This window comes from Salmo salar, chromosome ssa01 (genome assembly GCF_905237065.1).
Source record: "Salmo salar chromosome ssa01, Ssal_v3.1, whole genome shotgun sequence".
In the NCBI taxonomy this organism is placed as follows: Eukaryota; Metazoa; Chordata; class Actinopteri; order Salmoniformes; family Salmonidae; genus Salmo; species Salmo salar.
The window spans coordinates 76058694-76083889 of NC_059442.1; the positions used below are offsets into that span (position 1 = coordinate 76058694).

Below are 25196 nucleotides of genomic sequence, written 5' to 3' on the forward strand. Positions count from 1 at the left end.
GCCGTTTGTGCCCTGGGCAGAGATGGCGCAGAATTCGCTCCGACATTCCTCCTCTAACCTCTCCCCTTTTCAGTGTGTATTGGGGTACCAGCCGGTTCTGGCACCGTGGCATCAGAGTCAGACCGAGGCTCCTGCGGTGGACGATTGGTTCAGGCGCGCGGAGGAGACTTGGGAAGACGCCCATGGTCACCTCCAGCAGGCCGCGCTGCGCCAATGGACCAGCGCGGACCGTCACCGCAGTGAGGCTCCGGTGTTCGCACCAGGGAACCGGGTCTGGCTCTCGACCCGAAGCCTGCCTTGCCGGAAGCTGGGTCCGTGGTTTTTGGGGCCATTTAAAGTCCTGAGGAGAGTGAACGAGGTATGTTACAGGTTACAGCTGCCCCCCGATTACCATATTAACGCCTCGTTCCATGTGTCTCTCCTCAGGCCGGTGGTGGTTGGTCCGCTCCAGGAGTCTGAGGTGCGGGAGGTTCCTCCGCCCCCTCTGGACATCGAGGGGGCGGAGGACTCCGTCCGGTCCATCCTGGATTCGAGGCGTCAGGCGGGGGGCCTTCAGTACCTCGTGGAGGGGTACGGTCCGGAGGAGTGGTGCTGGGTTCTGGTGGCAGATGTGTTGGACCCTGAACTGCTGCGGGAGTTCCTTCGCCACCATATCGCCCTGCGCCTCGCCCTCCGAGTCGTCCACAGCGGCCTCGGCTTCACTTCCCCCCCGATCTGAGATACCTACTGCAGCCCTCATCCTCCACATACAACACCCGTTCTGACAGTCACATTCTGTTAAAGGTCCTCAAAGCACACACATCCCTGGGTCACTCCTCTTTTCAGTTCGCTGCAGCTAGTGACTGGAACGAGCTGCAACAATCACTCAAACTGGACAGTTTTATCTCCATCTCTTCATTCAAAGACTCAATCATGGACACTCTTACTGACAGTTGTGGATGCTTCGTGTGATGTATTGTTGTATCTACCTTCTTGCCCGTTGTCTGTGCCCAATAGTGTTTGTACCATGCTTTGTGCTGCTACCATGTTGGGCTGCTGCCATGTGTGGGTTGCTACCATGCTGTGTTGTCATGTGTAGCTGCAATGCTATGTTGTTGTCTTAGATCTCTCTTTATGTAGTGTTGTGGTGTCTCTCTTGTCGTGATGTGTTTTGTCCTGTATCTTTTTTTTCTTCTCCCAGCCCCTGTCCCCGCAGGAGGCCTTTTGGTAGGCCGTCATTGTAAATAAGAATTTGTTCTTAACTGACTTGCCTAGTTAAATAAAATAAAAATTACAGTTATGACCTAAAGTTTTTTAGGGGGGTGCCTATGTCATACACAACACACAGCACATATAAGGGTGAACCAAATATTTATGGGAATGCCCAGCAACCTCTGGGAACTCCTGTGACTTGACCCCTGACCTCAGACCTTTTTAAAAAGCCTGTAGAGCAGGGGTGTTAAACTCATTCCATGGAGGGCCTAGTGCCTGCAGGTTTTTGGTTTGTCCTTTCAATTAAGCCGTAGACAACCAAGTGAGGGGAGTTCTTTGATAAATGAAAGTCACTAATTAGTAATCAAGTACAAGGGAGGAGCGAAAACCCGCAGACACTCGGCCCTCTGTGGAATGAGTTTGAGACGTGCTGTAGAGCCAGTCGCGGAGGTTAAGACCCTTATTAAGCTCCTCCTGTTCCAGCGGTCAGAGGGGGTCAGTACAGCCACAGTACAGTAGAGTAGCAGTATAATCTAATATATATTACTGTAATAGTGGGGTCAATACAGTAGTATTGTCTTATATCATATTAGTACAATAGTAGTTATAGTGGGCCACCTGTGCTGTGCGTAGGATACATACAGTATACAGTACATTTGATGCCTCAATATCGTCACACCCTTTTCAGGAAGAAGATGATTTAATATTCCGAATAAAGGCAGTCCTATTTCTTAAATATTGACCTTCTTGACAACCAGCCATACAGCAATTCAACACCACTATCATGCCAGTCTCTATCCAAAAGCATAACAGAGTATAGCCTAATTCCATAGAATAGAATATAGTTAACAGTGTAATTTCAGATCCCTAAATAAAAGCAGTGAAGAATTAACCTGGTCCTAGAGCTGTTTGTGCTGTCTTGTCATTTGGCGTGACAATAACCATAGGAATTGGCAAAACAGCACAAAGAGATTTGGGACCAGGTTAGTGAGGAATGGGATGAGTGAACAAAATGATAGCATCCTGATGGGCATTTAGGCTAATGTTGGCAGTGAAGCAGAAAGCTCCATTCATTTATGGAAATGTTCCAGTAAATGTCCATTACTTTAGACTCTGGGTCCTATTCACTAGGCACGCAGCGTATGTAAACGTGCTGAAACGTGGAGGTACCATCTGGAAACACTGGGAACAGTCAAACACTCATTTTTGTTTTACGTTGCTCAACATTTTAAAACGTTTTGCTTTGCGTGCCCTTATGAATACGACCCTGTAGTACCCCGTAACAGGGGCTCACCATGAGTTGTGTTCCACCACAGTGTGTGTGTGTGTTAGGTCATACTGAACAGGGCTGGTACAGTGATGTGATTGGACTGGGGCTGGTTAAAGGGCTTAGGGGTTGAAAACACACCAGACCAGGGGATTGAATCCTCCTCTCGTTAGTAGCAGGGAGACAGATATTGGTGAGTATTGTTTTTTCACAACTTACTCTATGCTATAGCTTCAACTAAATTTGATAATGTATTTAATGGATATTTGATCAATGGAATATAAATATTTATTGGGTTTTCATTGATGAAGGAGGAAGGCTAGCTTTTGCTGGATACATTTTAGTTGATGTTGAATTTCCTTTATCTAGGCTACAAGTCACATACATATTGGTTAATTAAAGGGGAATTTTTTTTTTTTACAATAGGTTGATTGTTGAACTTGACTGATTCTCAGCATCTACTGACCTGCATTGTCTTATGTCAGATAGGGCGTCAATTCCACCTGCACTGATCGGTTGAGGGACGAGCGTCGCGTAGGAGTGATGCGATCTGACTTAAGACAATGACTGATCTGTAGATTGCTCAAGAAGTGTGATTTAAGGAATTTCTTTGTTTAGTAGCATATTCTGTTTTTTATTAAACAAGATAACACTCTTGTATGTTGTTTTCCATTCCCGTCTTTGATAATCTCTTTTCAGTGTCACACTGAATGACTGTGCTTCATAGTAACAGGATTTAGCGTTACAATTAATGTCGATCAAAGTCAGCGATATAATAATATACCCCTGCTTTCAGAGCGCTACTGCAGTAACCTTTGATTATCAGCTCTGAAGGTCTGGGCTGTAGCTGGCATTGCTCACTGCTCAGAAACAACTAACTAATTAGGGCCAAGAATGTTAATGATTGGGTCCAGCAATTACATAACAAAACACCATAACAAAGCAGGGTCCATAGGATGTTTGTAACAGATACACACACGCATGCATGCAAACCTGCACACACACACTGTATTTATTGTGCTTGAGTGGACAATATATTTCAGGGATGAATAGGCTACTTTATTCTATTTTACTCCACGTATTCCTATCCCATTCACATCCTGTCTTGAGCCATATTTTTGCCCCCAGAGTGGTGTGAAGTGTCTGAGTGGGCCATGGTGACTGCTAACCAGGCTCTGAAGGCAGTAGGCCTGTTCATAGCTTATCTACTGAAGTCCATCACAGACCTGTTCCTCACCAAGCCTTTGTGGGCCAGCCTGAAGGTTCTGGAGGACACTGACCTAAGGGCCACCGGAGGAAGTAAGAATAGAGTCCAGAACACTGAATGTTTTATATCCAAATTAATAGGTAAAATAGTTAGTAAACCAGATATGTTTGTTTTAGATTACAGATCTCCTGGCAGCGTTTGACCTTGTATGGGGTCTCGTCATAGATTTGGCGAAGTAGGCTATATTTAACCCTTCTCTGTCTCTTTCAGTTCATGAGACATATAAGGCCAAAGCTCTGTGGGAGAAGACTGGGGCAGTGATCATGGTGGTACGACGCCCTGGATGCTTGTTGTGCAGAGAGGTGAGCGCTGTGGTTGTGGTGTCTCCTCTAGACTAGCTTGTCTATTTTATACTTTCACACTCCTGACAGCAGCCAGACTCGAGTGCTGATGTTTGTCCATGCCTCTCTCTCTCTCTCTCTTTCTCTGTCTGTCTCTCTGTCGCTTTGTCTCTTTGTCTCTCTCTCTTTCTCTCTAGGAGGCCATTGAGCTGTCCTCTCTGAAGCCCCATCTAGAGGAGTTGGGGATCCCTCTCTTAGCTGTGGTCAAAGAGAACATTGGCCATGAGCTGGACGCCTTCAAGACATGTTTTACTGGGGAAGTCTATGTAGACCAGAAGGTCAGTGAATAACTCATGAATTTACTAAGTTAAAAGTAGTTAACATTAACATGAGACGATAAAGTACACAGTTCCTTGTAAAATACATGTTTCCAGCGTTTGTTCAGTCACACTGCACACCTTTGTGCAATATATGATATAACATTTATTTCATCACATCTTTTCAAATATACATCCAACTGTAGATGTCAGCAAAGTACAGTATCCTACCAATGTCACTGTATTCCTCCATCTAATAACCAAACCTGTTTTTCCTCAGAGAGCGTTATACGGTCCTGTGGAGCGTTATATGTTCCTGTCTGCGTTGCTGCGTATCGGGGTGTGGAGAAGCCTGTGGAGGGCCTATAGGAAGGGCTGCACAGGAAATATAATCAAAGGAGAAGGTCTTGTACTGGGGGGAGTGTTCGTCATTGGGCCCGAAGATCAGGTAGGGCTATACTGCTTATACTGGGCACTCTATCCAAGCTATAACAAACAAAAGTGGAGATATAGTTAGAACTGATTAGAAATAGCAAGAATCGATCTGCAAATATGTGACCTATTTCATATGCATTGGATGTTAAAAAGTGCGGTACTAAAATAATTTGCAGCAGGTCTGTATAGTCACGTGAGCATATACAGGTAACTGCTAAAATAAAGGAAACGTCAACATTTTGCGCTGACGGAGATGGCAGCATCGCGACTAGCTCTTAGGAAACTTTGCAGTATTTCATTTTTTCTATGTACTATTTTTTTTACATTATTAGCTCAGGAAATGTTTTGTGTCATTACATATACTGGAACTATTGGATATTAGAGTGGCGGTAACTCCCCAGAACTACCAGCATTACGACCAGGAATAATACTTCCCTGGAGCAGATCCTTTGTTCACTCTCCCCAGAGCAATTAAACTTACTCCAGAGGCCGACCCAAAACATTGCCGGCGTAGGAGAGGCACTCGAGGCGGCCTGCTGGTTCGACTTTGGAGGCGTGCACACCACCCACCACTTCCGAGTATATTACTCACAAATGTTCAGTCTTTGGATAACAAAGTTGATGAGCTTAGAGCAAGGATTTCTTTCCAGAAAGACATCGGTGCCTGTAACATACTTTGTTCCACGGAAACATGTCTCTCTCGGGAGACTCTGTCGGTATCTGAAAAGCCATCAGGATTCTCAATACATCGCGCAGACAGGAATAAATATCTCTCGGGAAGCAGAAGGGTGGAGGGGTGTGTTTCATGATTAACGACTCATGGTGTAATTCTAGAAACATACACAAACTTAAGTCCTTTTGTTCACCCGACCTAGAATACCTCACAATTAAATGCAGACCATATTATCTTCCAAGAGAATTCTCCTCCGTCATCGCCACAGCCATTTACATCCTACCTAAAGCCATTAACCTTGACGGCCCTCAAAGAACTTCACTGGACTTTATGCAAACTGGAAACCACATATGCTGCATTTATTGTATCTGGGATTTGAACAAAGCAAATCTGAGGATTAGGCTGCCAAAGTTCTATCAACATATTGACTGTACTATTTGTGCTGCTAAGACTCTCGACCATTGCTATTCAAACTTCTGCAATGCTTACAAGGCCCTCCCCCGCCCTACTTTCGGCAAATCTGACCACGACTCCATCTTGCTCCTCCCGTCCTATAGGCAGAAACTCAAACAGCAAGGACCCGTTCTTCGAACTATTCAACGCTGGTCTGACCAGTCGGAATCCACGCTTCAGGATTGTTTTGATCACGTGGACTGGGAAATGTTCCGGGTAGCTTGTGAAAATAATCTAGATGTATACACGGATATGGTGACTGAGTTCATAAGGAAGTGTATAGGAGATGTAGTACCCACTGTAACTATTAAAACCTAGCCTAACCAGAAACCGTGGATAGATGGTAGCATTTGCGTGAAACTGAAAGCACAAACCACCACATTTAACCATGGCAAGGTGACTGGTAATATGGCAGAATATAAACAGGTTAGTTATTCACTCCGCAAGGCAATCAAACAAGCTAAACGTCAGTATAGAGATAAAGTGGAGTTGCAATTCAACGGCTCAGACATAAGATGGATGTTTTTTTTAACTAGGCAAGTCAGCTAAGAACAAATTCTTGTTTACAATGACAGCCTAGGAACAGCTGGTTAACTGCCTTGTTCAGGGGCAGAATGACAAATTTTACCTTGTCAGCTCAGGGATTTGATCCACCAACCTGTCAGTTACTGGCCCAAAGCTCTAACCACTAGGCTACCTGCCACCCCAGGTATGTGGCAGGGACTACAGACAATCACGGACTACAAAAGGAAAACCAGCCACATCGCCGAGGCCGACTTCTTGCTTCCGGACAGGCTAAGCATATTCTTCACACACTTTGAGGATAGCACAGTGCCACTGACGCAGCCCGCTACCATGGAGGCTGTCCTTCTCTGTGGCCGACCTGAGTAAAACATTTAAACGTGTTAACCCTCGCAAGGCTGCTGGCCCAGACAACATCCATAGCTGTGTCCTCAGAGCATGCGCAGACCAGCTGGCTGGTGTGTTTACGGGCATATTCAATCTCTCCCTGTCCCAGTCTGCTGTCCCCACATGCTTCAAGATGTGGGGACATGTTCCTGTACCCAAGAAGGAAAAGGTAACTGAACTTAATTGACAATCACCCCGTAGCACTCACCTCTGTCATCATGAAGTGCTTTGAGAGACTAATCAAGGATCATATCACCTCTAGCTTACCTGCCACCCTAGATCCACTTCAATTTTCTTACCGCCCCAATAGATCCACAGACGATGCAATCGCCATCACTCTGCATACTGAATACCTATGTAAAAATGCTGTTTATTGACTATAGCTCAGCATTCAACAACATAGTACCCTCCAGGCTCATCATTAAGCTCGAGGCCCTGGGTCTGAACCCTGCCTTATGCAACTGGGTCTTGGACTTTCTGACGGGCTTGATTACCATCACCTCCACTCCACTGATCCTCAACACTGGGCCCCACAAGGGTGCGTGCTCAGCCCCCGCCTGTCCTCCCTCTTCACCCATGACTGCGTGGCCAAGCACACTTTCAACTCAATCAAAAGTTTGCAGACAACACAACAGTAGTAGGCTTGATTACCAACGATGAAGGGACAGCCTACAGAGAGGTGAGGGCTCTGGCACTGGGTGCCTGGAAAACAACCTCTCACTCAACGTCAACAAAACAAAGGAGATGATCGTGGACTTCAGGAAACAGCAGAGGGCGCACCCCCCTATCTACATCGACGGGACCGCAGTGGACAAGGTGGAAAGCTTCAAGGTCCTTGGCGTACACATAACTGACAAACTGAAATGGACCACCCACACAGACAGTGTGGTGAAGAAGGCCTCAGGAGGAAGAAGAAATTTGGCTTGTCACCAAAAACCCTCACTAACTTTTACAGATGCACAATTGAAAGCATCCTTTCGGGCTGTATCACCACCTGGTACGGCAACTGCACCGCCCGCAACTGCAAGGCTCTCTAGAGCCATTCCGCTCTGACATCGTTTGTCCATATGTATTTAGTCTTAATTCATTCCTACTTAGATTTGTGTGTATTGGGTATATGTTGTGTAATTTGTAAGATATTACTCGTTAGATATTATTGCACTGTCGTTGTCACGCCTGCCCTCGCTCCCCCTCCCTGGCACTCTAGGGTGCCAGGCAACCCGTCTTTACATGCATCTGGCACCATCACTCATTGGACTCACCTGGACTCCTTCATGTGGTTGATTGCCCCTGTATATCTGTCTGTTCCTCAGTGGTGTTCCCTGTGTCCTCATTAATTGTTGTTATGTGTTCCTGTCCAGACGCTGTTCCTGTTCTGTTAATGTCCGTCAGTTATTAAACCTTCACTCCCTGTACCTGCTTCTCATCTCCTGCGTCAATCCTTTCAGTCGGAACTAGAAGCACAAGCATTTCGCTACACCCGCAATAACATCTGCTAAGTACGTGTATGTGACTGATAAAATTTGCTTTGATTTGAAGTGTCTTAATAGGGCTTTGGGCCACCATGAGCCGCCAGAACATCTTCAATGCACCTTGGCATAGATTCTACAAGTGGTCTGTAGCTCTATTGGAGGGATGCGGCACCATTCTTCACACCATTCTTCACACGAGAAATGCAATAATTTGGTGTTTTGTTGGTGGTGGAAAACGCTGTCGCAGGCACCGCTCCAGAAATTCCCATAAGTGTTTAATTGAGTTGAGATCTGGTGACTGACACACACACACACACACACACACACACACACACACACACACACACACACACACACACACACACACACACACACACACACACACACACACACACACACACACACACACACACACACACACTTTAAACCTCCTATGCTCTCCTCCCTCTTTCAAAGTCACTGAGATTCTTCTTCTAGCCATGGTAGACAAAATAACAGGCAACTGGGCATTTTTATACATGACCCTAAGCATGATGGGATGATGAATGCTTAATTAACTCAGGAATCACACCTGTGTGGAAGCACCTGCTTTCAATATACTTTGTATCCTTCATTTATCTCAAATTAGGATTCAGGTCTAGCGCAAGTATGTATCAGTGGGTGTGCTTTTATTCTGCTATCATTTACGCATGGTGTGCTCTTCATAACTTATTCCTGCTTAAACAATGACCACTTGCTGTACTTCCACAGATACCAGTTTTGAGACCCATGTCTGTTGTCCTTCTCTTCCCCATGCAGGGAATTCTGCTTGAGCACCGTGAGAAGGAGTTTGGGGATAAAGTCAACCTGCTGGCTGTACTCAGATCAGCCAGGAAAATTCAAGATTGCTTGGCTACTGCGAAATAGTTTACACAAACAGTCCCCATACAGTCTTTTTAATTGTATTTTTAAATCATCACTGTATGTATAATACATCACTGTGTGTTTATTTCATGAAAATAACTCATTTATTGTCCTTTTGCCATTGAAATACTCAGTCTGATCATGTGGGCATGTCGATACAAATTTAAATATATTTACATACACTGCCCTAATTTGCCAGATAGGATCGTCTGGACTATAGAGCCTACCTAACTTTTAACGTGGAGCGATTCCAATTTTCCACTTAATTTGTATTTAGTGACACATTTCCCCCCCTATTTAGTGACATGTTCACCCCCTGGTTTAAAAGCACATGCATGAATGGTTCTTTATCCATTTAACATGGTAGTTTTGGTTCTTTTATGCAGGAATGACTTTCCACTCACATGTGTTAGCCTCTCATTGTCTATGAGTATGCACTTTTGTGTAAAATGTATAATCTATAGTGAATGTATTTGTGCTACTTCACAGTATGTCTGTCAGTCTCTGTGCATAGAATTTTTACTTTAAATTGTACTTTTTTCTGGCATCCATAATCCTGTAGGTGATTTATACATAATTGAAATTGACCCAGCAGACCCACCCCCAAAACCAGCAGAACCTTTCCCGTTTTCATTGTGCTGAACCTGTCCTGATCTCATCCCTGGAAATGTCCTGTCAACAGTGCTGTGTTGTCCTGTGTACTGGTCTCACTACTGTCCGGTTGTTGTCATGGGACTGTGTGGGTGTTAATGAAGGTCTGTGTCTAAACTCTGAATGATGAGAGCTCAGGGCTGATGCTTACACACGCAGTCACACTGCTCAATGGACAAAGATAAGGCTCGCTACCAGGAAAATGCATGAACTGTTACAAAGCATTTGAGAATAATAAAGTATATATTTATTAAACCTTTTACTGTTGTTTGTGGGTTTTATGCCTACCGGCACTGCAAGTTGTTTACTAAATGGTTGTGTCATGGTTTTAAGACATACAAATAAACAAAATGTTCCACCTAATAAAATGGTTGTCTTTATTTTATATTTTTTGACCTACACACATCTTTATATATTATATATCTTAATTTTTTATTCGGTTTTACCTAGGTCAATCTGTTTTTACTGTTAAAAAATAAGGTTGATTAGTTGATTTATACCAATAGTCCATGTTATCTTGTGCGATTAGTTTTCCCTGCAGTGACTAATCCATGTATCTGTTTCGACTGATGCGCCTACCGCAAATTGTGATAATTTGAACTGAGACGTTTCTACTGCACTCTTCTCCGTCAACGCAATATTTGTGAGTATCATACCTTTTTACATACATTATAAAAAATATTGTTAAACATGTTGTTGCGAGCATTCAGCCCCATAGTATTTAAATTAGCAAGCTAACTTGCAAATGTCATCATGCAGCCAAAATCTAGCTTGCTAGTTTAGCTAACTCAGATAGCCAGCTAGTAGTAAGATGGCCACATGTGAAGTCAACAAACAACAGTGTCATTGCTATTACTGACTTCTAACGTTACTTGGCCTATTTAATGCATAAATCAAAGAATAGCATACTGTAATTTAGTTAGCTAGTAAAGCTCACTTTATAATACTACTTTCCACTCAACATGATTGTCTGTAGTGCATCCTCAAGGTTGCTTTATCATTATAAATAGGCTAGCTAACGTTAGCTAACTATGCCAAATTGCATGGTATGAGTTGAGCTCTGCAAAATTGTCTTGATAGGGTTTGCATGAAAAGCCTAATAAAAAAATGCCACTCCGTTTGAAATAAGCTGTAAGACAAGAAGGTACAGAATTCAGTCAATATTTAGATCTGTAACTAGCAAACTTGACATTTCATCTTTGTCATGCTAGCAATAGGCCCTATGTCCTCATTTTCATTGTCAATAACAATCCGTTTCTCCACTCAGTCACTGTAAGCTTAACTACTGATTTATACAATGTAAACATTCCTTTTCACTGTCTATCTACATGGTATACAAGGAATCCACTCAAGTCCAGTTCATGACAGCTGTCAGGTAATCTTTATTGGCTGCTGTTATCATTAGGGTTTAGTCCTTTGTCCTCTCTGAGAAGTTAAAGTCACATTGCAGTAGTTAAGACTGTCAAGTCGCAATGAAGTGCAGAACAGAGTACCTATCTGGGATTGAATGAGCTGAAGTTGAGGGGCATTTCTCGAGTGAGTGCAAACCTTAAGTGGGTGATTGATATATGAATCGATGTTTGAAAATGAAATGAGTTTAAAAATAATGACCGTACTTGAAGGTTTTGTGTAGTCTGGTTTCATATACTAATAACTATGCTCAATTGACTATACTGATGATTTATTGTTGTGTAGCCTACTGCTTGTAACATTGTATGTTATGGCCCATCTTGCTTATACAAGGGGAAAGGGGATTAGCCATGTTAGCTGTGGTCTGAGGCATTAGTGTGTGTGTGTGTGTGTGTGTGTGTGTGTGTGTTGAAGTGTGTGCGTCACGCATAACTGTATAACCACATACTGTGACTAGTACAGTACAGTTTGATAGTCTACTTAAGATAAAAAGTAACAAACTGAGCAGCTCACATGGTTTGTTTACTTATCCTGCATAAGTCATGTATCAGTTTAATTTTGAGGAAATGGAAAGTAGACGAGCAGGTTTGCTGTCATTCATTTGACAACGCCTAATGAAATTTGAGCTGCCATAACACTGTGGTTTGATGTGGCCTATAGCCACAGTTCTAGGATCAGTTTACCCTCCATTAATCATTGCAACACTGAGCTTAGATCAGCATCTAGGAGCAACTGAATTATGCTCAGTTAGGACTAGAGGTCGACCGATTATGATTTTTCAACACCAATACCGATTATTGGAGGACCAAAAAAAGCTGATACCTATTAATCGGATGATTTAAAAATAATAATAATAATATATATATATATATATATATATATATATATATATATATATATATATATATATATATATATATATTTGTTTATTTAAAAAAAAAAATGTCTGTTTATTTTTTTTATTATTATTTTTTTTTATATATATACACTGCTCAAAAAAATAAAGGGAACACTTAAACAACACAATGTAACTCCAAGTCAATCACACTTCTGTGAAATCAAACTGTCCACTTAGGAAGCAACACTGATTGACAATACATTTCACATGCTGTTGTGCAAATGGAATGGACAACAGGTGGAAATTATAGGCAATTAGCAAGACACCCCCAATAAAGGAGTGGTTCTGCAGGTGGTGACCACAGACCACTTCTCAGTTCCTTTGCTTCCTGGCTGATGTTTTGATTGCTGGCGGTGCTTTCACTCTAGTGGTAGCATGAGACGGAGTCTACAACCCACACAAGTGGCTCAGGTAGTGCAGCTCATCCAGGATGGCACATCAATGCGAGCAGTGGCAAGAAGGTTTGCTGTGTCTGTCAGCGTAGTGTCCAGAGCATGGAGGCGCTACCAGGAGACAGGCCAGTACATCAAGAGACGTGGAGGAGGCCGTAGGAGGGCAACAACCCAGCAGCAGGACCGCTACCTCCGCCTTTGTGCAAGGAGGAGCACTGCCAGAGCCCTGCAAAATGACCTCCAGCAGGCCACAAATGTGCGTGTCTACTCAAACGGTCAGAAACAGACTCCATGAAGGTGGTATGAGGGCCCGACGTCCACAGGTGGGGGTTGTGCTTACAGCCCAACACCGTGCAGGACGTTTGGCATTTGCCAGAGAACACCAAGATTGGCAAATTCGCCACTGGCGCCCTGTGCTCTTCACAGATGAAAGCAGGTTCACACTGAGCACATGTGACAGACGTGACAGAGTCTGGAGACGCCGTGGAGAACGTTCTGCTGCCTGCAACATCCTCCAGCATGACCGGTTTGGCGGTGGGTCAGTCATGGTGTGGGGTGGCATTTCTTTGGGGGGCCGCACAGCCCTCCATGTGCTCGCCAGAGGTAGCCTGAATGCCATTAGGTACCGAGATGAGATCCTCAGACCCCTTGTGAGACCATATGCTGGTGCGGTTGGCCCTGGGTTTCTCCTAATGCAAGACAATGCTAGACCTCATGTGGCTGGAGTGTGTCAGCAGTTCCTGCAAGAGGAAGGCATTGATGCTATGGACTGGCCCGCCCGTTCCCCAGACCTGAATCCAATTGAGCACATCTGGGACATCATGTCTCACTCCATCCACCAACGCCACGTTGCACCACAGACTGTCCAGGAGCATGCCCAGGTGTTGTAGGGAGGTCATACAGGCACGTGGAGGCCACACACACTACTGAGCCTAATTTTGACTTGTTTTAACCTCTCTAGGGTCGGTGGGATGAAATCGTCCTACCTACGTAACAGCCAGTGGAATCCTGTGGCGCGTTATTCAAATACCTTAGAAATGCTATTACTTCAATTTCTCAAACATATGACTATTTTACACCATTTTAAAGACAAGACTCTCGTTAATCTAACCAAACTGTCCGATTTCAAAAAGGCTTTACAACGAAAGCAAAACATTAGATTATGTCAGCAGAGTACCCAGCCAGAAATAATCAGACTACCCATTTTTCAAGCTAGCATATAATGTCACATAAACCCAGAAGACAGCTAAATGCAGCACTAACCTTTGATGATCTTCATCAGATGACAACCCTAGGACATTATGTTATACAATACATGCATGTTTTCTTCAATCAAGTTCATATTTATATCAAAAACCAGCTTTTTACATTAGCATGTGACGTTCAGAACTAGCATATCCGGTGAATTTACAAAAAATGTACTAAATTACTCACGATAAACGTTCACAAAAAGCATAACAATTATTTTAAGAATTATAGATACAGACCTCCTCTATGCACTCGATATGGCCGATTTTAAAATAGCTTTTCGGTGAAAGCACATTTTGCAATATTCTCGTGCACGCGCCTAAGCTCATTGTCCTCTGATCGGCCACTTGCCAAAAGCGCAAATGTGTTTCAGCCTGGGGCTGCCTCGATATCATTCAGCTTTTTCCCGGGCTCTGAGAGCCTATGGGAGCCGTAGGAAGTGTCACGTTACAGCAAAGATCCTCAGTCTTCAATAAACAGAGAGAAGAAGCTCAAGGAATGGTCAGAGAGGGCACTTCCTGTAAGGAATCTTCTCAGGTTTTTGCCTGCCATATGAGTTCTGTTATACTCACAGACACCATTCAAACAGTTTTAGAAACTTTAGGGTGTTTTCTATCCAAAGCCAATAATTATATGCATATTCTAGTTTCTGGGCAGTAGTAATAACCAGATTAAATCGGGTACGTTTTTTATCCGGCCGTGTCAATACTGCCCCCTAGCCCCAACAGGTTAAGGACATTGCATCAAAGTTGGATCAGCCTGTAGTGTGGTTTTCCACTTTAATTTTGAGTGTGACTCCAAATCCAGACCTCCATGGGTTGATAAATTGGATTTCCATTGATTATTTTTGTGTGATTTTGTTGTCAGCACATTCAACTATGTAAAGAAAAAAGTATTTAATAAGATTATTTCCTTCATTCAGATCTAGGATGTTATTTTAGTGTTCCCTTTATTTTTTTGAGCAGTGTATATATTTGTAATAATGACAATTACAACAATACTGAATGAACAATGAACACTTTTTTATTTTAACTTAATATAATACATAAATAAAATCAATTTCGTCTCAAATAAATAATGAAATATGTTCAATTTTGTTTTTATAATGCAAAAACACCAGTGTTGGAGAAGAAAGTAAAAGTGCAATATGTGCCATGTAAAAAAGCTAACGTTTAACTTCCTTGCTCAGAACATGAGAACATATGAAAGCTGGTGGTTCCTTTTAACATGAGTCTTCAATATTCCCAGTTAAGAAGTTTTAGGTTGTAGTTATAGGAATTATGACGCGTCGACTATTTCTCTCTATACCATTTGTATTTCATATACCTTTGCCTATTGGATGTTTTTATAGGCACTTTAGTATTGCCAGCCTAATCTCAGGAGTTGATAGGCTTGAAGTCATAAACAGCACTGTGCCTCAAGCATTGCTAAGAGTCGCTGGCAAACGCTGTAAAGTGCTGTTTGAATGAATGCTTACGAGCCTGCTGCCTACCACCGCTCAGTCAGACTGCTCTATCAAATATCAAATCATAGACTTAATTATAATAAACACACAGAAATACAAGCTTTTGGTCTTTTAATATGGTAAAATCAAGAAACTATCATTTTGAAAAGACGTTTATTCTTTCAGTGAAGTACGGAACCGTTACGTATTTTATCTAACGGGTGGCATCCCTAAGTCTAAATATTCCTGTTACATTGTACAACCTTCAATGTTATGTCATAATTATGTAAAATTCTGGCAAATTAATTATGGTCTTTGTTAGGAAGAAATGGTCAACACACAGTTCACAACGAGCCAGGCGGCCCAAACTGCTACATATACCCTGACTCTGCTTGCACTGAATGCAAGAGAAGTGACACAATTTCCCTAGTTAATATTGCCTGCTAACATGCATTTATTTTAACTAAATATGCAGGTTTAAAAAAATACACTTCTGTGTATTGATTTTAAGAAAGGCATTGATGTTTATGGTTAGGTACATTTGTGCAACGATTGTGCTTTTTTCTCGAATGCGCTTTTGTTAAATCATCACCTGTTTGGTGAAGTTGAAGAAGACTGTGATTCGATGGCAAATTTTAACAGGCACCGCTTTGATTATATGCAACGCAGGACAAGCTAGTTAACCTAGTAATATCAACCATGTGTAGTTAACTAGTGATTATGTGAAGATTAAATATTTTTTATAATATAAGTTTAATGCTAGCTAGCAACTTACCTTGGCTCCTTGCAGCCACAAGGTCCTTTTGATGCTGCACTCACGTAACAGGCGGTCAGCCTGTCACGCAGTCTCCACATGTATTGCAATTTAATCGGCGTTCAAAAAGGCCGATTACAGATTGTTATGAAAACTTGAAATCGGCCATAATTAATCAGCCGACCTCTAGTTAGGACACACCTTCAACTTCACAGTAATTGATATCGCTTGCCTCACCCAGACAACACTGACGAGAGTGAGAGTTTTACACACACAATGAAACAACTTTTTCCTTTTTTTGTCAACAATACACATTTAAACTACATGTCCCCAGACTGTCTCTGAAAAGAGAATAAAGACGTCTTTAGCCTACTGTTGGAACCTCAGTCACTGCTTCCTAACAGTCATTGGTATGTGCACCCCATGCCATCTTTCAAACGCAAATAATTTGACGCTCACGGTAAAGGCTTCTGTTTTTTAGTTGTCTTTACAGAGAATGGCTGAGGGTGAGTTGTATTAGTCAGAGAGTGTGTGTGAGCTCTGGTAGGCTGTGTTTTTACATAGTCACAATGGCCAAATGTTTAGGCCCTAAGCTACAGCCCCAAGTGCCAAGGGCTATCTCAGACTCACAACAGCCAGCCCTCTACCACCCCTACAGCCAGACTCCTCTCTCTGAGAATCCACACTGCTGCCTTTTACCTCAGCACAGACTCATCCAGCCCTGACACTAACAAGCCCAAATCAGGCAAGGAGCATTACATTATATCTCTCTAGAGACACATACTGTAAACATCCCTTGACTTGTCTCCCAGTTATTATAACAGTCCTAGATCAGTGACCCTTTTTCTACATTGTAGAATAATAGTGAAAACATAAACTATGAACAGTCTTGAAGGCAAGGGTGGCCATTTTTATTTTTTTAACACCTTTTTTGGTTACAACATGATTCCATATGTGTTATTTCATAGTTTCGATGTCGTCACTATTATTCTACAATGTAGAAAATACTAAAAAGAACAAAAAATCCTTGAATGAGGGTTTTGACTGGTACTGTAAATTAGGAGGATCTTCACAGGGTAGTGAAAGGTGATTAGCTTGATGCTTCTTTCCAACAAATATTGAGTCTTATTCTGGTGACATGATGATCAATGTTTTTGTTTGTCAAAATGGAAGCCAAGCAATCTCGCTCTTTTGTCCCTAATAATTTCATCGTTTAAGTAGCCTAGTTGTTGGCTAAAGCGCATGTGGAAAGACCAGAGTGGGCACATTCACTATACAACACAATTTTTTTTACTTGTATTTTTTATTCAGTATATGGGAATTTAACAGCAAAAGTTATTTTTATGTGCACTATGTCATCACACACAGCTTTTTATCCGCAACAAGTCAATTTGATGGAAACAGATTTCTGGTGAGAAAATGCACATTTAGTTTTTATGCAGATTTTCGAGTATTTGCATGAAAATCTGTCGCTTACTGGATGGAAACCTAGTTACTAACGGTAAAGTCCCATGAACTGACTAAACGAGAAATCGTAAGTGTGGCCAACCAGAGTGTGGCCCCCTCACTTCTCTAGGTCTGATTCCTCTCAGTTTCTTCTTTCCTAAGAACAATATATTTTGTAAATCGACTCTGATAATCATGTTTGTCTATGTCTTCTCCTGTCTTTGTCTGCAGTGTTGTCCTCTGTCTTCGAGGTGGAACTGTTTGAGATGGGGATTTGGTCTCTGGGTCTGGGGGCCTTAGGAGCAGCCATCGCAGGGATCTTCCTGGCTAATACTGAACTGTGTCTGACCAAGGCTACCCAGGCCTCGTTGGAATACCTGGAGGACGCAGACCTCCACTCCACTGGAGACGGTACGAGGGCCCAGGTTCTCCTATTCTACCACCACATAGAAGCATTGCACAGGCCATGAATTTAGACCAACGACATGACAAACAATTTAAACCGTTTTCCAAACCTTAACCCTTGATGGTCAGTCAAAGTTACTTTGTCTCAGGAAAGGTGACGTCACGGTGCAAGGCTAAAACCAGCTTCCTTCCTCGACATCGGCAGAGCTAGTCATTTACATTGATGAATTCATAAAAATATATATATATTTCAGTCCATATGTTCACAAACAATTTAAACTTGCATCCCAAGTGAAAGCCTCAATCTTTGTATTATCCTATATAGGTTATTGTAATGTGGGTAAGACGTGCTGTACTGTCCACAAGCTAAATCCTCGCCCATACATGGTAGGCTATATAACTCCCGCAAAACGCTTTGAGAACCCCCAGTGAAAAGCAGTCTTTAAATGCAGACCATTATGAGCTAGCCTATCCTATGCAATTTTCCCTCCGCATGTAATAAGGGCTTAATGTAAAGAGGGAACATGATGTAAAACTGTTACGCTCTCCTTACTAAGTACATTTATCCATAGTTTAACCCAGTCTTTATACAGTACCTTAAGAAAGCATTCACACCCCATAACTTTTTCCACATTTTGTTGTGTTACAGCTAGAGTTTAAGATATTTCCTTGTCACTGGCCTACACACAATACCCCATAATATGAGTGGAATAATGTTTTTTTAAATGTTTACAAATGATTGAAAAATGAAAAGCTGAAATTTCTTGAGTCAATAAGTATTCAACTTTGTAGTTATTCCATAATATTAACAGAATTACAGAATTAAAATAGTCCAAAACGTGTCGTTTTGCAGCAAGGCACTAAAGTAAACTACAAAACATGTGGCAAAGCAATACACTTTTTGTCCTGAATGAAAAGTGTTATATTTGGGGCAAGTCCAAATCAACACATTACTGAGTACCACTCTCCATATTTTCAAGCATAGTGGTGGCTGCATCATGTTACGGATATGCTTGTAATCAGCAGAATGGAGCTAACAGAATGGAGCTAAGCACAGGAAAAATCCTAGAGGAAAACCTGATTCAGTCTGCTTTCCACTAGACACTGGGAGATGAATTCACTTTTCAGCAGGACAATAACCTAAAACACAAGGCCAAATCTACACTGGTGTTGCTTACCAAGAAGAGAGTGAATGTTCCTGAATGGCTGAGTTACAGTTTTGACAAATCTAGTTGAAAATCTATGGCAAGACCTGAAAATGTTTGTCTAGCAATGATAAACAACCAACTTGACAGAACTTGATGAATTTAGAAAATAATAATGGGCAAATGTTGCACAATTCAGGGGTGGAAAATGTACCCAGAAATACTCTGTAATCGCTGCCAAAGGTGACTCTAACATGTATTGACGCAGGGGGTTGAACTCTTATCTAATCCAGATATTAGTGATGTATTTTTCAAAGTTTTTTTTTTAAATGTTATAATTTTTCTTCCACTTTGACATTACAGAATATTTTGTGTAGATCGTTAACAAAAAAATGACAAATCAATTTTAATCAATACTTTAACACAACAAATGTTGAAAAAGTCAGAGGGTTGTGAATAATTTCTGATGACACTGTACATGTAACACTGCAGGCTTGGAGTTCTTCTTGGTTATGTAGTCAGGGAAAACTCTGGGCCATACGTTAGGGCCCAGAGGTATTTAATGTACAGTTGAAATTGGAAGTTTACATACACTTTAGCCAATACGTTTAAACTCAGTTTTTCACAATTCCTGACATTTAATCCTAGTAACAATTCCCTGTCTTAGGTCAGTTAGGATCACCACTTTATTTTAAGAATGTGAAATGTCAGAATAATAGTAGAGAGAATTATTTATTTCAGGTTTTATTTCTTTCATCACATTCACAGTGGGTCAGAAGTTTACATACACTCAATTAGTATTTGGTAGCATTGCCTTTAAATTGTTTAACTTGGGTCAAACGTTTCGGGTAGCCTTCCACAAGCTTCCCACAATAAGTTGGGTGAATTTTGGCCCATTCCTCCTGACAGAGCTAGTGTAACTGAGTCAGGTTTGTAGCCTCTTGCTCGCACATGCTTTTTCAGTTCTGCCCACAAATGTTCATTGGGATTGAGGTCAGGGCTTTGTGATGGCCACTCCAATACCTTGACTTTGTTGTCCTTAATAAGCCATTTTGCCACAACTTTGGAAGTATGCTTGGGGTCATTGTCCATTTGGAAGACCCATTTGCGACCAAGCTTTAACTTCCTGACTGATGTCTTGAGATGTGGCTTCAAAATATCCACAGAATTTCCCTCCTCATGATGCCATCTATTTTGTGAAGTGCACCAGTCCCTCCTGCAGAAAGGCACCCCCACAACATGATGCTGCCACCCCCGTGCTTCACATTTGGGATGGTGTTCTTCAGCTTGCAAGCCTTCCCCTTTTTCCTCCAAACATAACGATGGTCATTATGGCCAAACAGTTCTATTTTTGTTTCATCAGACCAGAGGACATTTCTCCAAAAAATACAATCTTTGTCCCCATGTGCAGTTGCAAACCGTAGTCTGGCTTTTTTATGGCGGTTTTGGAGCAGTGGCTTCTTCCTTGCTGAGCGGCCTTTCAGGTTATGACGATATAGGACTCGTTTTACTGTGGATATAGATACTTTTGTACCTGTTTCCTCCAGCATCTTCACAAGGTCCTTTGCTGTTGTTCTGGGATTGATTTGCACTATTCGCACCAAAGTACGTTAATCCCTAGGAGACAGAACGCGTCTCCTTCCTGAGAGGTATGACGGCTGCGTGGTCCCATGGTGTTTATACTTGCGTACTATTGTTTGTACAGATGAACGTGGTACCTTCAGGCGTTTGGAAATAGCTCCCAAGGATGAACCAGACTTGTGGAGGTCAAACATTTTTTTCTGAGGTCTTGGCTGATTTCTTTAGATTTTCCCATGATGTCAAGCAAAGAGGCACTGAGTTTGAAGGTAGGCCTTGAAATACATCCACAGGTACATCTCCAATTGACTCAAATTATGTCATTTAGCTTTTCAGAAGCTTCTAAAGCCATGACATCATTTTCTGGAATTTTCTAAGCTGTTTAAAGGCACAGTCAACTTAGTGTATGTAAACTTCTGACCCACTGGAATGTGATACAGTGAAATAATTTGTCTGTAAACAATTGTTGGAAAAATGACTTGTGTCATGCACAAAGTAGATGTCCTAACCGACTTGGCAAAACTATAGTTTGTTAAGAAGAAATTTGTGGAGTGGTTGAAAAACGAGTTTTAATGACTCCAACCTAAGTGTATGTAAACTTCCGACTTCAACTGTATGTGCTCTGTCTAATGTATGTACTGTGTGTGTGCTGTAGATGAGAAGACCATGAAGGCCAAAACTCTGTGGGAGAAGACAGGAGCAGTAGTTATGGCTGTACGACGGCCCGGATGATTTTTGTGCAGAGAGGTGAAGTAGTGATGATACTGATACTTTACAGTGTAGTCAGCTTTTTTAATTATTTCGGAGATGGTCTTAATTCAAATCTGTATTCCACACCATATGTTATGTAGATTCCACTGTATGCATTAGGATACATCTGCAGGCCTAAATTCCAAGTAAACAAGGCCCCATCCTCTTATTTCGAATTGTACTAATTGTGTGTGTAGGAGGCCTCTGAGCTGTCCTCTCTGAAAACCCAGCTTGAGGAGCTTGGTGTCCCTCTGGTTGCCGTGGTGAAGGAGAACATCGGCACAGAGATCCAGGACTTCCGACCGTACTTTGCTGGGGACATCTATGTAGACGTGAAGGTGAGACTGACCTGACGCTCTATGGGTGCATCTCAATAGTTTAACAAACGCTTCCTCTCCTCCTTTCCTTCATCTGCACTGGCCTGAAAGAACTGTGAACATGTTTGAATAGATCACTACATAGGCCTGCCATGAAGGAGAGGTACTGAACCATTTGTAGATCAGGGTATGTGAGCGGAGCGAGGAAGCGAGGTTCCTAAAGGCTGGAGCTTCAAGCCTTCTTGCTTGCTCCAATTTCGTTCCAGTAGCACTCACTTCACGAGCTCAGGGCATGCCCTGCCCAGCATGCATTTGTAGTCTACTTGTGTGCAGCCCCTTGGTTTAGCTACTGTCATGGCATTTGCTAAATATTTTCATAAAGAAACTGATTTACAAAAATGAGGATCAAGGGCAAGTGCAGTGATTTAGTGTCCTAAAAATCATTGTGGAATCTGAAAAGACACGTGTCCCGAAAGCATGATGGTATACTTACTATGTGCACATGCTAAAAGAAAGGAACGAGTTGGGTAGATAACGAAGTGTGTCATTGTAGCATAGTATTTATAAACTAAAAATCATATCTCAAACATTTTATTCAATGTTTGTTCTATTATCTATACAATTGGCTATAATTGATTTTGGAATATTCTCCCATTCAAGGAGCTTTCTGTTTTGAATGGGTTATTTTGCCTAAAAACCTTTTTTAGGCCTACCTATAGAAAAATGGAAAAACAAGTCTGCATCTTTGTCCAGCCTGGCAAGGGTGGCCAAAAGAGTGTCTAGCATCCCCAGTGGCTCGTCAAGTGTAGAGAGGATATTCTCCGCTGCCGGCCGGCTCTCCAGGCACCATCGCATGAGCCTCTGCCACAGACGGGCCAAACTCATGTTTCTAAAAATGAATTCAAAGGCGCTAAGTCATTTTTTATGTTAAATTTATATTTAATTCCAAGTAAGTCACAGCCTATATGCGCAATTTAGACTATAATGATTGAATACAATAGTATATGTTTATATGCTGAGCGCTTTATGTCCCTATCAGACTTTTGTGTCAGAAGGTTATAGCCTTGAAATAATAAAGCTTAAATAATTTATTTTCGTTCCATCTTAGGCTGCCTGTCTGGCTCCTCACCTATTTAGTGTTTATATGATGTTTAATATGACATGTAGCCTATTTGAAATGTGCGCTTCATACATTCACCTTTTCATGTTTATTCAAATACATTTCTTTCAGATCCATATGGTTTGGTTTCAATACTTCAAAACCAAATATTAGGTCCAGGTAGTCACAAAAATATATGGGTGTTGGTTAAATTGTGATTTTTAATGATTGGAGCGGCTTTAAAAAAATAAATATTTGTGAGTGCGGAGCGGCAGTTGGAAAGGACAAGGAGCGGAATTTGCAACCGCTCAACTTCGCTCACATGCTCTGGTGTAGATATAATATGCCCATGGTCTGTGCCTGACTTTGTTTTGAGTTTTATTTTCTCCAAGGATTGATTGATTTGCTCGTGTCCGTTGCAGCATCGCTTCTACGGCCCACTACAGAGGAAGATGGGGGGGCTGGGCTTCATCCGTCAGGGGGTGTGGCAGAACTTGATGCGGGCCTGGAAGGCCGGTTACCAGGGCAACATGCTGGGGGAGGGCTTTGTCCTGGGAGGCGTGTTTGTCATCGGAGCGGGGAATCAGGTACCACACCACACACAGGGCTGTGCATCTGGGCTCAGCCACAGCTGGGAATCATTGATTGGAGCTGTTAGACTCAAACTGCCAACACATACCGGGCACAACCACTTTATCTGTTATCAACTCCTTAGTAATCAGGACAATATGGATACAAACATGATTTAATGAAAACGAATGGACAGAGAGCAGCATTGTTGTGAGCTTGTTTGGTATTATGTATGTCCCTTTTTAAATTAATGTTGTCTTTTTTCCTCAGGGTATTCTTTTGGAGCACAGGGAGAAGGAGTTTGGCAACAAAGTGGAGAATGAAGATGTTTTAGAGGCTGTGAAGAGAATTGTGCCAGTGCAATAGATTGAGTTTTTGTTAGTAGCATTAGATCAACACTGATAGAGGCCTCAGACACAACAACTTTATTTCTTGTATTTGACTTCTCAATTCCCTTCAAAACTGAACCTTATGCAAACAACAATACAAGTGTTCTTGAGTTTTGTATGATTACAAAACATTTGATCTAGAAAAGGGCATTTTCTGTATCTGTCATCCTCATGCACTAACATTTGAGTTCTCAGATTGCTAGCTCCACCTATCATAGGACATCATATGAAAGGTGTCACTTCCTCAATAAAAATGTGAATGTTCTAGTATGCTCAGGTGAATAATCTTCACTGCTCATTAGCTCCTACGCCCTTAACTTCCTGCACTCATTAGCCCATTGGAAAATGAATGTGAGGCTTCTCTTTTCTCTAGATGTGAAAACTCCCAAATTGTACAAACTAGATGTGTTCTATAGCCTAAAGGCCTTGGTCAGGTCATTATTGTAAAAGAGAATGTGTTCTCATGTCTTACCTGGTTAAATAAAGACATTCTCAGTCAGGGACCTTACAGCATGCACTAAACTGTGAGAAGACTTGTACATTACTCATCCTTTGGGAAAGAGAAGTAGATCTACAACGATGTGTTTCATGCTTTTTATTGATGTCGGAGTCGAACTCAACTTGAGGAATTCATGGTTCTCTATGCCAGTGTTTCCCAACCCTGGTCCTCGAGAACCCCCAACAGTAATAATTTGTATTGTAACCCTGGACAAGCACACCTGATTCAACTTGTCAACTAATCATCAAGCCCTCAATGAGCTGAAGGAGGTGTCTTTGTCCAGGGCTATAACGAGAATGTGTACACAAGGACCAGAGTTGGGAGGCACTGCTCTATGCATCTGGATTCTATGTGTTTCATGTTTACCTGTGAATGAATGTGTTACCTGTTCAAGGTAGTCAAGCGTGACTTGTGTGTGGTCTGTGTTATTAATGAAGACCTGACTGTAAACTCGGCAACGAGGGGAGCAGGTTCGATATCCAAACACACACTGCCTCAATATACTCACCAGGCGGCCAATGTGCCTGTAACAGGTCTGTATGTGTGAAAATGCAAAGCACAATAAACCCTAGACCTCGTCACACCATCCTCTTGTCTCTTTTCATCGGACCGACAGGATGACTTGGCTTATTGTATTGGGTAATGATGCCAGTGTTGCTGCCACCAGTCTTTTCACACAGGTTACTGGGTGAAAAAAATATATTTTTAGAAAGTTATACATTCAGAACATCCCTTTCATAAGGTGTTTCCATAACACACAGTCACACCGTTCATCTACTTATGTAGCTCTCATTTTCTTTTTCAATCCCTCCTGTTTTTACTGGCTTTTGGACAAATGCATTCTACGAAACAGGTAGAGTTTACCTCAGACCATGGTCAGTGTTTGTGTACTATAGGAGGTGCTGTAGATGACCTGTAGGACCACTCCTTTGTTGGAAGACTGCGGTCTATAAACATTGAGCAATGGGGAGTGCGTCTCACCCTAACGTCAGTGCCGTTAACACATTAAGCAGGGCGCAATGTTGTGGAACAT

At 42.1% G+C, this 25196-nt stretch overlaps 2 protein-coding genes across 2 annotated transcripts; both read left to right on the forward strand.

Annotated features, from left to right (window-relative positions):
* Window positions 1-2468: 2468 nt before the first annotated feature.
* Window positions 2469-10074, forward strand: LOC106613558 (peroxiredoxin-like 2A). The gene is made up of 6 exons (XM_014215953.2): window positions 2469-2651; window positions 3587-3757; window positions 3936-4027; window positions 4204-4344; window positions 4604-4771; window positions 9064-10074. The coding sequence occupies exons 2-6, from the start codon at window positions 3613-3615 to the stop codon at window positions 9169-9171; spliced, it is 654 nt and encodes a 217-aa protein (XP_014071428.1). The 5' UTR covers window positions 2469-2651; window positions 3587-3612; the 3' UTR covers window positions 9172-10074.
* Window positions 10075-10385: 311 nt separating this feature from the next.
* Window positions 10386-23702, forward strand: selu (selenoprotein U). Its single transcript, NM_001193547.1, is given in 6 exon segments — window positions 10386-10462; window positions 17643-17822; window positions 21195-21286; window positions 21487-21627; window positions 23128-23292; window positions 23546-23702. Coding segments are annotated over 5 exon segments (639 nt in total). The 5' UTR covers window positions 10386-10462; window positions 17643-17677; the 3' UTR covers window positions 23642-23702.
* Window positions 23703-25196: the final 1494 nt, after the last annotated feature.

Bases quoted from the DNA above. Each gene is read 5' to 3' on its own strand.
- LOC106613558 (XM_014215953.2), top strand. From the start codon at position 3,613: ATGGTGACTGCTAACCAGGCTCTGAAGGCAGTAGGCCTGTTCATAGCT. The intron at 3,758-3,935 runs GTAAGAATAGAG...TGTCTCTTTCAG, and splicing joins CCTAAGGGCCACCGGAGGAA to TTCATGAGACATATAAGGCC. The intron at 4,345-4,603 runs GTCAGTGAATAA...GTTTTTCCTCAG, and splicing joins AAGTCTATGTAGACCAGAAG to AGAGCGTTATACGGTCCTGT.